This window comes from Lethenteron reissneri, chromosome 41 (assembly GCF_015708825.2).
Source record: "Lethenteron reissneri isolate LAM-NWPU_2019-01 chromosome 41, ASM1570882v1, whole genome shotgun sequence".
NCBI lineage: Eukaryota > Metazoa > Chordata > Hyperoartia > Petromyzontiformes > Petromyzontidae > Lethenteron > Lethenteron reissneri.
In genome coordinates, this window is record NC_083819.1 from 5,371,604 (window position 1) to 5,387,859 (window position 16,256).

General features: G+C 48.3%; 1 protein-coding gene across 1 annotated transcript; it reads left to right on the forward strand.

Moving 5' to 3' along the window:
• The first annotated feature begins 692 nt into the window (after positions 1-692).
• LOC133352588 (forkhead box protein A2-like) lies at positions 693-13,979 on the forward strand. The gene is made up of 2 exons (XM_061568328.1): positions 693-1,167; positions 9,958-13,979. The coding sequence occupies exons 1-2, from the start codon at positions 1,078-1,080 to the stop codon at positions 11,353-11,355; spliced, it is 1,488 nt and encodes a 495-aa protein (XP_061424312.1). The 5' UTR covers positions 693-1,077; the 3' UTR covers positions 11,356-13,979.
• Positions 13,980-16,256: the final 2,277 nt, after the last annotated feature.

The window sequence follows — 16,256 nt, forward strand, 5'->3', positions numbered from 1 at the left end:
GCTCACAGGAGCATAGCAACACAGACTGGAAGGGGGACACGTAAACACCCACGCACAAAACAAACAGATGTACACCCTGACACTTGTTGTGTATTTGGCCATGGCAGCCTCACTGAGTCGCAAGACTGGTCAAGGGGAGGGTCCTGCTGCATGGGGATGTTTGACCATGGGAGGGCGACCAGAGAACCCGGGTAAAACCCACCACCGCATGGACACACGAGGCGAGCGACAATCAAAGCACCACGCCCGGCCGCCTTTGTCTCCCTAGTGGCAATGTTTACGCACCGCACCAGGTACTCGTTTCGAGGCTGAGTCCACCTAGGGGAGGCGCAGGAGCGGTTCAGATAAATCGTCGCTGGTGTCGGTCCGCGAGCGTGAATAGAACTCGGGTCGCCGGGTTCGTAGCGCAGCGCGCTCGCCTCTGCACCGCAGCTCCGCGTGGGGTGGACACACGCGTAGGTGATGGTTTGGAGTTGGCGCCGCAGGATTTGATGCATCATCCACCACTCACCCGCCCATCTATCGACCCACCTACCCACCGACTCTATCACCACCCACCGACCCGTCGATTCACCCACCCACCTACCCCCCTCCCATCGCCAACTACCACCCACACCCAAACACATTCACAACCCCTCCCCCCGCTGCCATATATACAGGACGAACACGTCCTATAACAAGGAAGAGCAACTACGCGACTCTCCGCGGGAGGTCCATGGTCGTTTGTAAAGACGCGTAGAGTGGACGGGGAGGGGATTCCCATCTCGAGCGAAAAGACGAAAAAAATAACTTTAAACGAGGGAGCCGGAGGAGGAGAAGACGACGACAACGTTGGAGGAGGAGGTGGAAGAGGAGGAAGAGGAGTGAAGTGAGCAGGGACCGGGATGAGCAAAGGCGCGATGCCCACTGGGGGACGTGACTAGAGTCATCCACGAGCAGCAGCATCATCATCAGCAGCAGCATCAGCAGCAGCAGCAACATCGGCGGCATCGGCGCTAGATTTATCATCGGCATCAGCAGAAGCATTTGCGTCGTCGTCGTCATCATCATCAGCAGCAGAAGCAGCAGCAACACATTATGCACGCGCCGTGCGTGGGAGTCGCGTCCGTGAAGATGGAGGGAGGACACGAGCCCGACTGGAGCTCCTACTACGCCGACCCGAGCGAGGTGAGGTTACCACGGCGAGGTGAAGGTGCACCTAGCTTGGCACCGACACCCCCTCGTACGCCGGAGAAAGAAAACAAATCTGAATAAACGCCCGGTTGGGAGAAGTTTTGCTGTGCGCATAAACTGCGAGCAGTGGGAGCAATTCGGAGCGGTGGCTCAGCGCACTTGTTCCCACGTGCACGGCCACCCGAGTTCGATTCCCGTAAATGGCCTGACAGCATCAGTGAGAAGTGGCAACCGAATCTTTGTTCGATCTCTCCTAGGTCGACTTAGCCTTAAACGAGTTAGGCTAGCTAGGTGTGGAGCGTGTATGCCTGAGCGCCGGGGATACAAATGCGGTCGGGCGTCGTACCTGTCCACCCGAAGCGACACTTGCGATTGGTCGCTTAATATGCGCTCGCTGACGGCACGTGCTCCAACGTTTAACTGGACTGGGCTACACGGGGAATATTTATCGTTGTATTTGTTTTACACACACACACATATATATACACGCACATATACAGCATACGTTGCCTACAGTTTATATGTGTGTATATGTAACAGCAACGTAGTGTGGAGCGGTGGCGCAGTGGTTAGCGCTCCGCGCTGTGAACCCGTGCACTTAAGTTCAATTCCCGTCCACGGCGAGCATCAGCGGGCGAGCGATATATGAACTATCAACGAGTCTTTTTAAATCTTTTATATTAAGTTCACTTGCTTGCTTGCTTGCGCGCTTACGACCGTGCAAATCTTTCGGTCGTTTTTTAACCCACTTCCCGTGATCCAATCGAGCTGATATTTTGCACACAGACTCGTTGTGCGTGACAATTTATTTTCGTGAAATTTTTTTCCATAACTTTACACTTTTTAGGAATTTTTTTTTTCATATTTCATTTAAAATACCAATGTGATAAAAATGAAACTCTTACTCAAGAAAAACAGAAATTAATAATAAAATAAAACCGATGCCACGCATATAAAGGATTTATAGTGAAAAACTTTGTTTTTACGGGTTAATTTTTTCTCTATTCACAAACCCGCATTGACCAGCGTGGTGAAGTATGGTCAAACAACCCCCCCCCCCGTACAGGGTTTAGGGCGGCCTTCATCCAGCAGTGAATTGACAGATGAGCTGTGAACTCGGGCTACTAACAGAGCGCTTGAGTTTTAATATCAATCTCAAGACGTAGTCGAAAGTAGTTGCAGCAGTGTTGACGCAGAACATAAATGATCCTTCATAATGAATATGTATACGAAGCATTGTGTAAAAACACACGCAAAACTTTGTTTCACGTGTTTAACTCGGCACCATAGTATGTGTGTGTGTATATATATATACAGAATATAATATATGTAAGTCAATGTAAAAACCCGTACATCGAGACGTGGGATTGGCCGAACATCCCCGTGCAGGACCCTCCTGTTAGTGAGGTTTTTTCCTGGATAAACGGAGATGACAGCGATATTGTCGGAGCATCCAGTCCAAATGCGTCGATCGACTAAACTCAAAGCGCACGTCGCTTTTGCTCGACTCGCGGCTGTGAGTCACGGGAAACTTCTTGGTTCACTCATAATCAACGTTTTTGGGTTTAGATCGCGTTATTTATAAATGTGTCGTAACCCTCCACCACCCGACACGGCCAATCAGCAAAAAAGTGTCACGTTGACAAAAGACAAATAGTTCACTGCTTTAGCCCACCGGTGTGTTGAAGCGTGAAACCACAACATTTACAATTTGAGTAGTACGACGTTTCGCTGGTAATTGCATCCAGCATCATCAGGCAATTCGCCAGAATGTGGGCTAAAGCAGTGAACCATTTGTCTTTTGTCAATGTGACACTTTTTTTATTGATTGGCCGTGTCGGGTGGTGGAGGGTTACGACACATTTATAAATAACGCGATCTAAACCCAAAAACGTTTATTATGAATAATATTGGTCGCGAAAGCCTACGTGTTCTTGGTTCCCTCTCTCGCGCGTTTTATCCGACGAGACGCGGAGCCAGATGACGACGATGACTCCGTTGTGAGCGTTTCTCAAAGCTGTGTTCGACGCGCGGACCACTCGTTTATAGTTTAGTTTATTCTCACACTCAGGTGAGGCGGGGCAGGCGACAGGGCCGCGGCTGCGTAGATAATTTCATAAATAAACAAAATATGTAGAGAAAAATAACAAAAAATATATAGAGTAGAGGTGGTAAGGGGCTACAGCACATTGCCAGTGCCAGAAAGGGCATCGATCCTTTGGTCATCCCGGTCCATGCTCGCTCTTACTCAGCCGATTCAAACATTCTCCCCCTCCTCCATCCCTGGTTACAAAACGAATGAACGTATCTTTCTAAATACCAGGAATATAAAATTATTCATATTCCCGAAACGTATTTTTTTTGTTTAAACACAGCTATAATATTCGTGTTTTTTTTTTTCGGTAAAGTCACGTAGAAGGGAAACAATAAAATAATAAAAATATAAAACAATACATTTTTTATTACTTTATTGTTTCCCTTCTACGTGACTTTACCGAAAGAAGCAAGAATATGAATCACTGCAGTCACGAAAGCTTTAAATCGCAGCAATAATGTTTATTTTAGGGGGAGGGTGTGGTATTTCGATCTTAGGGTTGGGGTAGTTTAATCATGGTGGTTTACCTAACTTATTTTTTTTTATTAAACATCATAAGTTAAACATTACTTTAATGTCCGAAACAAAGTTTATAAATCCATAATAGAGTTTTTTTTGGGTTAGATCGCCTACGTGTTGTTAAAACCGCAACAACCGGATACGGCCAATCAGTAAAAATACTAAATGTTGTGTGTTTACTCTCCAACACACCGGTGTTCTGAATCCGCACAAATTGGCACGTATGTTTACGTGGCAACCCTTACGAATTGTCTGTGTGCGGGTGGTGGCTGGATTAACGACACATTTACATGGACGCGATCTAACCCCCCAAAAAAAACCTCTTGTGGAAAATATTGTTCGCGAAAGCCTACAACTACTACTACTACGTGTCGTGTTAAAAAGCAATAAACATCGTGATTATTTCCGGATCAACCTGCAAATGCATCACAGCATCGCGGACCACCTGGAGGAGCGTTGCGGTCAGTGTTGGCAGTGCTACAGACAAAGCACGAACTATACGGGGTGGTGGCCGCACAAAAGTCAGGACACATAGGGTTCATCTTCTTGGTTATTTTGGGGTATCTATAAATGAATGTGTGTGTGTGTGTATATATATAGTGGGGAGCGGTAGTGTAGCGGTTAGCGCGCTGCGCTACGAACCCGGCGACACGAGTTCGATTCCCGCTCACGGCCAACACCAACACCAACAGTGACGATTATCTGAACCGGTCCCGGGCCTCCCCTAGGTCGACTCAGCCTCAATTGAGTACCTGGTGCGGTGTGTAAACATTGCCACTAGGGAGACAAAGGCGGTCGGGCGTGGTGCTGGCCACCCACCCCCTCGTGTACCGTTCCAGCCTTCATAGGTGCTCGCTTACAACACTTGCCCCAACAGTCTGTTAAAGGCTATACGGGGGATCTTTGTCTTTGTATATATGTGTATTGTTTAACTTAACCAACTCACACTGATCAGCGTGGTGGTGTATGGTCAAGTAAACTCCCACGACCCGCAACAGCGTGCAAAGGCTCTCTCATCCAGCAGTGGATTGGGCAAAAATGGTTCTAAATGTGCATTATATTTACAAATATATTTTGTTCACTGAACTATTGTTCTTTGTTTATATTCTGCCGTCTGAACGTCCGTGTCATTTATTAAGTGAACCATTGCTAATATATGTAATTAAACTAGAACCCATGTTAATAATTCTAATAATCCATTGACACTGCTGGATGAAGCATTATTTGTGCCCGTATTGGTCTTAGGGGTCGTTTAGCCATACTTCACCACGCTGGTCAATACGGGTTGGTTACATCGGTGAGGGAGGTAGGGATGAAGCAGCACGTATTTGAATATCACTCGCTAATGATGTTAGCCGTGACTGGGAATCGAACTCATAATCAGATCGCCGCTGAGTTTAAAGCGCAGTTGCGCTAACCGCTGCGCCACCGCTCCACAGCAGCAGCATCTGAGAAGTGCGTTAGGGTTGAATTGGTATTGTTTCTGGAGAGTGAATGGTGATTAAATTATAATTGTTTATAGTTCTGTAACAATACATTTTAAGAAAGAGTACCGTTAAATTCGCAAAGTGTATTAATTAACGTGGTATGCATTCGACTCATTTGAGTTGTTAAATGTTCCGTCCATTAAAGCCGTTTGATAGGTCAGGGGCGTACAATTGTAATTAGCGTGCAACATTCCTCAAATAAATGAACAGGCCTCCGTTGGTACGCCGTCTACGTGTCTGATGAGACCCGTAAACGACGAAACCGGACCAAAGGTTCCGGTGTTTAATAACAGACGCAGCAAAACAATGTTTAACACATTCTAGATTTGAAGTTTTCGTGACTGCAAGGATTCATACCATTAGTTCATTCGGTAAAGTCACGTAGGTAAAAAATTTAATTAAAATTGATAAAAATAAAATAATAAAATCACGACGTTTCGGAGGCAACACAAGTCTCCGTCATCAGGTGGGACCGTCACAGCCATATTTGCTGCATCAGATGCGTTGCCTCCGAAACGTCGTGATTTTATTATTTTATTTGTATTAATTTTATTTTCATTTTTTTACCTACATGACTTTACCGAAAGAACTAAGAGTATGAATGTTTAACGCGTCTGAGGATTTGCAACAACACCACCTGGAGAAGATTCCAGGCACGCGTTGACAACGATGGCAAACAAGTGGGAGACTCTTTGACTTTTTGAAGCTATTAACATTACATTTGTTATCATGTTACGGTGGATTATCCGTTATTTTCCATTAAAAAACGATCGTCCCAAATAAGTGTTAAAAACATTTGAATCACCCTGTATAACATCGGTGGTGCTGCTGCAGCATCGGCAGTGTTACAAAAGCACAATTAACAACAACAACCATCAATGCATTCGTCAATAACACTGGATGTGTGGTCTTAACATGGAAAATATGTAACAGGCGACGTTTCGGACAATGCCCCTTCTTCAGCAGGCCAGATAGAGCGGATAAGAGTTTTGAGACTGCACTTTACATCATGGATCCTGTTTGGTCATGTGCTATGAAGGGTTATTGCCCGAAACGTCGCCTATGGTTTATATTTCCTTTAATGGCCACACACTGTTATTGACGGATATGGCGAGTTTTTTTGCTCTGTAATATTGGTTCGAAGGGTGAATTAGGGGGATGGACTGAAACTAAACGTTCGATTTATTTCATAATTATGGGAATGATTCCTGTATATTATATTCTGTTTATCGGTCGGCGTGCATAGAAACTCATGCGTACAACTCGAATACTGCGTACAAAATGTATACTTAATTGTACATATATATATGTAACACACGTACAATACATATACGATAGGAAACAATATTTTCACAAGCCGGGAATAATAGTTGTACACCGTGCGTATGAAAATGTTACTCTCGAGCAAACGTTAAACCAAATCAAGCACAACTTAATTGTATCCTTAATTCGCTGTTAATAAAATTGTTAAGTAGCTAAAGAAGGTAATTACCAAAGGGCTCGTTAGTGTTACACATACCGTACATATGTGTGTGTGTATCCATTCCCGTTCCTAATTATTTAAAACCTAAGACCGTCACCACCATCGAGTGCGCATGGAAACTGTTGGGGCGAGGGCCGATAGGGTTAGGAACGAGTGACGTGGCCGGCGCAACGAGTACCAGCGACTCGTTTCAGGTTAAGTCGATCTAGAGGAGTGGTTCTTCTTCTTCTTAACCTTGGGGTGCGAGATGCCCTTTCTGGGGGTGCGAGACATGGGCCAGATTTTTTTTTCGAAGGTAAATAATCGAAAACAAAAGTTAGGCACGGTTACGCAATCACAACTACATTGTTTCATCAAACCCGTGAGTGTTTATTAACATTCTACATGTCGTTAACAATTGAGTACCAAAGGGGTGGCGGCTGCAGTAAAGATTAAGAACCACTGGTCTAGAGGTTCGCCTGTCTGCCACTGATGTTGTTCGTGGGAGGCAAATCGAACCCCGGTCTTCAGTAACGAAGCGTAGTGCACAAACCACTGCACCACCGCTCCCTACATACAAATACAAAGATCCTCGTGTAACCATGCAGACCATCGGACTTCAGTAACGTAGCGTAGTGCACAAACCACTGCACCACCGCTCCCTACATACAAATACAAAGATCCTCGTGTAACCATGCAGACCATCGGACTTCAGTAACGAAGCGTAATGCACAAACCACTGCACCACCGCTCCCTACATACAAATACAAAGATCCCCGTGTAACCATGCAGACCATCGGAGCAAGTACTATGATAGAGCGCCTATTATTAATAACGCACCTTTTATCGTGCAGGGGGAGCTTCATTGGGACTCAAAACTTATGTTCAAGAGAGACCTGCGTTTCTTACGCTTGGATTCCTCCAGTATTAATAAATATTCTGATTCCGATATGAGATGGAAAAACTCCGTCAACCCCACGCATACAAAGGGGAAACCGCTCAAATCTCCGCAACAGACTAACTCAAGAATACTGGCCGTCTTAAACGAAACTATACTGAACTATGTTTAAATTTTACCATCACGTGGAAATGTTTCGCAGCCAAACACTCGAAACGCGTCATGTTGATTCCGAATGTGGAGTCAAAACTCGGAGGATCCGGAGAAAAATCCACGCGACCACGGGGAGAGACATGGAAACACCAAATTTACAGCAGCAGGCGTCAGTGTCGGAATCTAACCCACAACCTCCTGTATACCAAGAGAGGTAGTTAACATCTGCGTACCGTGGTGCCAATCTTAAGGCCACCTCGCAGCCCAAGCCTGGCATGCCCAGGCAGCCTCCCGATACAAGTGATAAACATCGATTTAAAGCTTTCGTGACTGCAGGGATTCATCTTCTTGGTTCTTTCGGTAAAGTCACTTAGAATGGAAATAATAAATTAATGAAAATCAAACATAATCCACCTGAGGTCGGCTGCTTGCGTTGTGGCCGAAACGTCGTGAGAATTATTTTATTATGTTTTATTTTTATTATTTTATTATTTCCATTCTACGTGACTTTACCGAAAGAACCAAGAAGAAGTGATAAACAATCTTGATTTGAAGCTTTCGTGACTGCAGGAATCTATACTCTCTGGTTGTTTGCGGTAAAGTCACGTAGAGACGTCGTGTTTTCCTTCATTATTATTATTTCTACCTACGTGACTTTACCGAAAGAACCACAGAGTAAGTTATAAACAGGCTTGATTCTCCTGCTTATCATCATATTCTCCGACGAGATCGTGGCGCGCGTTCCAGATCATTTGATCGTTTTGGCAAATAGGTTCTCGCTAACAGGCACTTACCCCGACATTCTACGTAAGGGTACACGGTGAACGGTTGCCTTTGTGTGTTAATTATTAAGAGCGGCACGGCACGCGGGGGGGGGGGGGGGTAACACGCCATAAGCATACGCAGACAAAGATCCCCCGCGTAGCCTTATATAGACTCTGATGAGTAAGTGCTATTAGCGAGCACTTTTTGCCACACGACCAAATCGTTCCATCGCTTCGAGCCCGGCGTCCTGAGTTAGATTCCCGACCGCGCAAACCGCTTTCTGAACGAGTCCCGTGCCTCCCCTAGATAAACTCAACCTTAAATTAAGTACATTATGGGACCTCCTTTGCCAGTACCAAAATATGAGAAGAGGTTTTCCCCTTTTTTCTGGCAACAAAACAGGTGTTAAGATGTTAAAACACCAAACTGAAACCTTTTACAAGGAATCATGTCTGCATTAACCGCAATACTGGTGGTCAGATGCAAACAAAAACACACTCTGATAATATATGCATTGTCCTTGAAACTGATTGGTCCACACCAGAGACAGCTTTCTTTTGAGCCTCGTCTCAAACGGTGTTAGACCAGATGACGCCAAAAGGCGAACAGCTCAAAGACAATGCCACTCTCAGAGTAATGAGAGCTCGGGGTGAGCATCTACATCATAGGACCTCCTTTGCCAGTACCAAAATATGGCAACAAATGAAGTGCCAGGTGCACGGCGTGTACACATCAGCACTGGGGAGACAAAGGCGGCCGGACGTGGCGTTCAGCTTAGCGGGGGAGGTGGAGAATTTGGTCAGACATCACTTGCCGCTGAGGGCTGTGGGTTGGTAGCGCAGTGCGTCAACTGCTACGCCACCTCTCCCCCAAAAACGACACACAGCCATGTACTCACATATGCTAAACTCACAACGCACGATGACATAGATACCCCATAGAGCCGACACAGATTGTTTGAAGCAATCGGTTTAGCGAAGTCTCATGAAGGCCGGCACAGCACACGAGGGGTGGGTGACCAAGCACCAACGCGCACCAGGGACTCGTTTGAGGCTGAGTTGACACAAAGACAAAGATCCCCCGTATAGCCTTAACAGACTGTAGGGCCAAGTGCTGTTAGCGAGCACCTATGAAGGCACACGAGGGCATGGGGTGGCCAGAACCACACCCGCCCGGCCGCCTTTGTCACCCCAGTGACGGTGTTTACACACCGCACCAGGAACTCATTTGTGGCTGAGTTGATACACACACGCACAAAGACAAAAATGACCCGTATAGCCTTTAACAGACCGTTGGAGCAAGTGCTGTTAGTGAGCCCCTATGCCACACACGCGCACGCAGACACACACAGACACACGCGCCTCACCTGCCCGCCCGTGTCTCGCTGTTCCGTGGGGACTTGCAGGCCTACAGCACCTCCGCCGCCATGAACGCGGGTCTGGGCGGCCTCGTCTCCATGAACGGCTACCACATGGGCCACATGCACGGGGCCTTGCAGACACCGTCCTCCGTGGCGCTCCCCACATACGGCTCCCTGCAACAACAGCAGCAACAGCAGCATCATCATCATCAGCAGCAGCATCATCATCAGAGCTCCACCACGACATCCCCGCAGCTGTGCGGGGTGATGCAGCAGAGCGGTACGGCGCCCGGCGCCCTGCAAGGAGGCGGCTACGGGGGTCTCATGGGCGGCAGTGGCGTCGGCGTCGGCGGCGGCGGCGGAAGCCCCCTCGGAGGTGACCCCTACGGCGGCGAGGATTTCCTGCTGCAGGGCGCCGGCGGCGGCGCGGCGGGGGACGCGCGCGGCCCGGCGCAGGACGCGGCGTTCAAGGGCTACCGGCGGAGCTACACGCACGCCAAGCCGCCGTACTCGTACATCTCGCTCATCACCATGGCCATCCAGCAGTCGAGCGGCAAGATGCTGACGCTCAACGAGATCTACTCGTGGATCACCGACCTCTTCCCCTTCTACCGGCAGAACCAGCAGCGCTGGCAGAACTCCATCCGCCACTCGCTCTCGTTCAACGACTGCTTCGTCAAGGTGCCGCGCTCGCCCGACAAGCCGGGCAAGGGCTCCTTCTGGGCGCTCCACCCGGACTCGGGGAACATGTTCGAAAACGGCTGCTACCTGCGTCGGCAGAAGCGCTTCAAGTGCGACAAGAAAGGGACGGCGAAGACGGCCAGGAGCGCTTGCGGTGAGCAGCAGCAGCAGCAGCAAGGAGGTGAACTGCAGAGTAGCCGTGCGGAGGAGATGGAGCAACAGCAGCAGCAGCCTCGGCCAAGCTCGGCCTCAGCTCTGCACCATCACGAGGACTCGCCGCCAGCCGAGGCCATGGTCTCGTCTTCTAGCCGCCAGGACGGCGCGCTGGTCCTGCCGCCGCTACTCCAGAGCCTCCACCATCAGCAGCAGCAGCAGCATCCGCAGCAGCAGCATCATCATCATCATCAGCAGAATCATCAACAGCAACAGCAGCAGCACAGCGCAACCGATCCGGCCTCTCTGCACCTTAAGATGGACCCCAACTACTTTAGCCACCCGTTCTCAATCACCAGCCTCATTTCTTCTGGACAGCTGCATCAGCAACAGCAGCAGCAGCTGCTGCAGCAGCAACAACAGCAGCAGCAGCATCAGCAGAGGATGGATTACAAGGGCTATGAGCAGGTAGTGCATGGATTGTCCGGGTACGAGTCTGAGATGCACGCGGCCATACACGGGAAGACACTGATGGAACACACGTCCATCGGCACCACTGACCCAGCAGTCTACAGAGGTCTGTATGCCCGGCCACTCATGAATTCGTGATTATATCAGACCTCTCATCGGTGAGCGTGCATGTGTGTGTGTGCGTGATGTATCTAGCAGGGTGTCCATGAAGGTATCATCCATTTCTAAAGGTATTATCCATTCATAAAGGTGTCATCCATTTATAAAGGTGTCATCCATTCATAGAGGTATCCATTCATGAAGGTGAATCAACACCCTGCACCACCCCAATTCAAACGAGGTGTTCCATCTCAAGGGATAGTCCAGGAGAAATATTTTAAAAGGTTAATAGGATATGAACACGGCCTTTTAGTCCATCCGCTGCTGGATAAATGTCTCCCCACCCCATCATCTGTCATGGGGGGCGACGTGCGAACATACTTCACCACGCTGGTCAGTGCGGCTTGGTGAATGGGGGAGAGGGGAGGGGCGGCCGGGGTATCCCTCGTGAGTCTTGGCTGTGGCCTGGAATCGAACTCAGGTTTGCAGAGTAGAGGTTTAGAGGGAAGTTTTGGTATAGTTTTATCTACACCCACACATTTGCCTTATAGTCACTATAAAATAATGGGTGACATTTTTACGGACAGCACAATGCATACAGCACTATGAGAAACAGCCACAACTCGCACACAATAAACAGAATTCGAACGAATATTATTGATTCGTGCATGCGCAAAGATGATGAACATTGAGCCCATGATGAGCGGTGTCACGATGACTCTATCTGTGCATCAATTCACATCAATAAGCAAGGTTCCACGATAAGTGGCATGAAAAACGCGTGCGTACAACATCGAGGTGAATTCAAAGTATACCCCGAACAAGGCTACATATATAGACGAGAATAGGTGAATAGGTTGAATCGATTCATAAGCTAAAACGACGACGACGCACACACACGATCGCCATGTTCGCATGTCAAAAACGAAATCCGTGTTTCCGATCCGCACGCGCTGAACGAGACATCGACATCGGGCGGTCATGGAAGACTTAGGTCGACTGGCGGCACGGGCACATTCACGATGGCGAGGGAATGGTCGAGGCGCAGGAGAGCGATGGACGAGCCCGCCGACACGCGGTGACCACTCGCGGTGACCACTCGCGGAGACGGAGCGACGCGATGGGTCATCTCACGCGGTTAGGAAATGTGACATCACGAGAGATGGCGACGACGGCGAAGAGAGAGGCTTCCATCCAACAGTGGACAAGAATCAAGGCTGTGGTGGCTGATGGATGATGATGCGGAAGGATCCTTGCAGCCGCTAGAGGCCGCTACATTCACCGCAATGTGCACAACAACAACAAAAACCGTCAGGAACAATAATTGCGAACGAAGATTTTAATGCCGCGTTAATTCCAAGAACGTGAAACCCAGGCCGTGCAGTGTCACATAATCCCAGCCGATTGCACCCTACACGCCTCGCGTCGACAACAGCTGCCACCATTCACCACTAAGTTGTGGTGATGTCACCACGGCGCTTGTGCCAGGCTAGGTGCACTTTGAAGGCCACGTGAAGTGTTGTCGAAGGCTCGCCGGCAACGAGGTCACGGGACAGACCCAGGCGCCACGGGTTGATACACACACACACACAGATGTCAATTCGTTGTGAAATATGACGAATGCTGTCGGCAAATATTAATATACAGGACAAGCTTGCACAGAGACAGGATTTTGTTTGGTTTATTTGGTGATGCTGTTGCGTTGGTAATGGTGCACAAGCACAAACAACAACAACAACAAAAACTCAACACGTTCGGTTTCAATAACACTGAATTAAATTAATAATACGGTTATGATAGGCGACGTTTCGGGCAATGACGCTTCTTCACAGCACATAATTACAGAAGCCCCGTTGTATGAGGTGCGGTCTCCAAGTCGTATGCACTTTATCACTCCGGTCTCTGAGTATGTCCTATGACGAAGGGCCATTTCCCGAAACGTCAGACATTCTACATATTTGTTTTCCTTTCAAGGTCACATACAGTGCTGTTGACGAATGTGTGTGTGTTGATTCTCCTGTAATCTGGTGAGAGATGTTCCTGTTGATGTATGTTCGCAGGATCTGGTGGATTGTGTAATATTTGGTGACTGGTGTATTTGGTTTACGTGTATTAACACTTTGGTCCGATGGTGTTTGATGGTGTATATGTAAGTTCTGATGTATGTACACGTGTGTTGTTTAATATCAAACATACAATGATCCCCTTTATAGCCTTAACAGACTGTTGGGGCAAGTGCTGTTAGCTCGGAGCACATATGAAGGCCGGCACAACACATGAGGGGGTGGGTGGCCGACACCACGTCCGACCGCCTTTGTCTCTCTCGTGGCGATGTTTACACACCGCACCAGGTACTCATTTGAGGCTTGCGTTGACCTAGGGGAGGCCCAGTACCAGTTAAGATAATCGTCACCGGTTCGTCACCGGTGTTGGCCGTGAGTGGGAATGAAACTCTGTACACCAGGCGAGGGAGTTAACATCTGGCCAACCTTAAGGCCACCTCGCGGCCCAAGCCTATCACAGCGCGCTAACCACTCCGCTCTCTCTCGCTCCGCCACTAGGGAGACAAAGGCGGCCGGGCGTGATGCTTGCCACCCCCACCACCGCTTGTGTGCCGTTCCGGCCTTCATAGGCGCTCGCTTATAGCAACTTGCACTAACAGCAGGGTCAAGGCAAAACGGGGGGGGGGGGGGGGGTCTTTGTGTCGGAAAATGATGACGTGTCTACAAAGTGTTGGGAACGTTGTTTTGTGATGTCTTGCGTAATATGTCCGCGTGTGTTTACTGTCTGTAAATTAATGTTTCTGATTTAGGACGTATGTGTGTGTGTATGGTTACGATTTTTTGTAACTGGTGTGTTTTAATATTTATGTGAGCGTGTGTGTGTATGTTCAACACGTTTAGCGTTCATGTGCGATGCAATATATGCGTGTGATGGCATATATAAGTGGCGTGTGTCCGATTTACACGTGATTTTCTTGATGTAACTCGCACGTGTGTCTGGTGAGGCATATCCTATGACGTATCTCTGACGTATCTCTTTGCGTCACGTGTGTTGAGTGACCCATGTCTCTGCTGACCGAACGCACGCGTGCACGTGTTGTTAATATTCATTCAGTCGTGCCTCTCTGTATTATAATTCTAGGCGGGCGAGTGTGTGCGTTGTCTGTATTAACTTCAACAATGGCAAATATACAGTCCGTGTACATACATATATACAGCATTAAGACAACGTGTACATAGGCTACATACAAAACGGGCAGGGCTGCACGCGTGGTTAATTAGTGGCGTTAAAAAATGTTGGTTTCACGGGTAAGAGGGAATAATGGAGTTTGCTTCGACTTAAAAAAAAAATGCGAGTCGGGGAGAGGGCGTCACGCGACATATTTTCCAGAACTCAGCCCCGGACAGCTCCAATCGAAATTCAGCCCCGCGCACACTGATACCATAGCCTCATAGCCTCGGAGACTTTTTGGGGCAAGTGCTGTTAGCCAGTATTTGTTGAAGGCCGGGACGGCACACGAGCAGGTGGGTTGGCCAGCAGCAAGCTCGGCCGTCTTTGTCTCCCCAGTGGCGATGCTTACACATCACAGTAGATCACTCGTTTGAGGCCGAGTCGACCTAGGTGATGTTGGCCGTAAGCGAACTCGGGTCGCTCGGTTCCTAGCGCACTGTGCTGACCACTGCGCCACTGCTCCCCTATATCCAGGGCAGTCCATGGGAGGGGGGGTGCGGGTCCCAGGGTAAACCGCACCCTGTGTGCCCCCCCACCCCCAAAGCGCGGGGCCCAGGGCGGTCACCCAGATTCGCCGTACGAGAGTGACGGCTCTGCCTCTGCACACATTCCGTGTGGCTGCGAATCGCGTTTTGCGCAACAGATCTTCTGCTTCAGTTATCCACCACCACCAACCATGGGATCGTTGGTTGATGACAAGACGACCTAAAAATATTGTCGAGTTTCAATCAATCAACAATTGGCCGACGATTGAAGCGGACTAGCCAAACACGACTTGTGAATTCGGCCTTGTGCATGGATAATAAAAACGAACCAGGGCTTAAATACCCAGCCGGGTCGAGGTCGTCAGGGTTGGGCTGCCCCCGGAAAACTTTCCTTGAGAAGATGAAGCCCCGGATATTGGACACAACACAGAGAGACAACGTGTGTGCATATTCTTGATTTTTTCGGTAAAGTCAAGTAAAGAGAACCAAAAAATGAAAATAAAATATAAATAAGGATACAATTAAAATAAGAAATAGAAAGACCGCTTGTGTTGCGATCGAAACGTCGTTGGTTTTTTGCTTTAATTTTTTTCAATTTATTATTTGATTATTTTTATTTTCTCATTTTTATTTTATTTTCATTTTTTACGTCTTCTATCAACGTGACTTTACCGAAAGAACCAAGAAATATGAATTCCTGCAGTCACGAAAGTTTTCAGTCTAAAATTGAACGTGTGTGCACTTTTCTTTTGCAAGCAAGACACCGCGGTGTTGTTTTGATGCAGTCGTCGTTTCAACCCACGTGTTCCTAAAATGTAAATTATTGTTTTAAATAAAGTTATAAATGTTCACTACGTATGCATGGACACGCGCCGGCGTTATGAACGCGTGTTGTGTGAACTGACGACTCGATCCGTCACGATGAGTAACGTCATCTTCTGAAGCCGAGGGATAGGAACGCGTGCGTTACGCGAGCACACAGACACACAGGAGACGGAGCGGTGAACTTCAGCTCGTGTTGTTGTGCACGTGGCTTGGTGGATCGTTACATCGTAGGATCGTGACAGATGACGACGGCGGTGGATCGATCCATGGCTGTTGCTGTTGATCTTAGACACCAGAATTTCTGCGTGCTCAAGATCGTCGGAAGTTCTCATCAACGCTCCGCGCCTCGCCCGTCGCCCCCACTGATGTCCTCTTCTTTGAGGTGGGGGTGGTGTG

Bases quoted from the DNA above. Each gene is read 5' to 3' on its own strand.
- LOC133352588 (XM_061568328.1), top strand. From the start codon at position 1,078: ATGCACGCGCCGTGCGTGGGAGTCGCGTCCGTGAAGATGGAGGGAGGA. The intron at 1,168-9,957 runs GTGAGGTTACCA...GGGGACTTGCAG, and splicing joins ACTACGCCGACCCGAGCGAG to GCCTACAGCACCTCCGCCGC.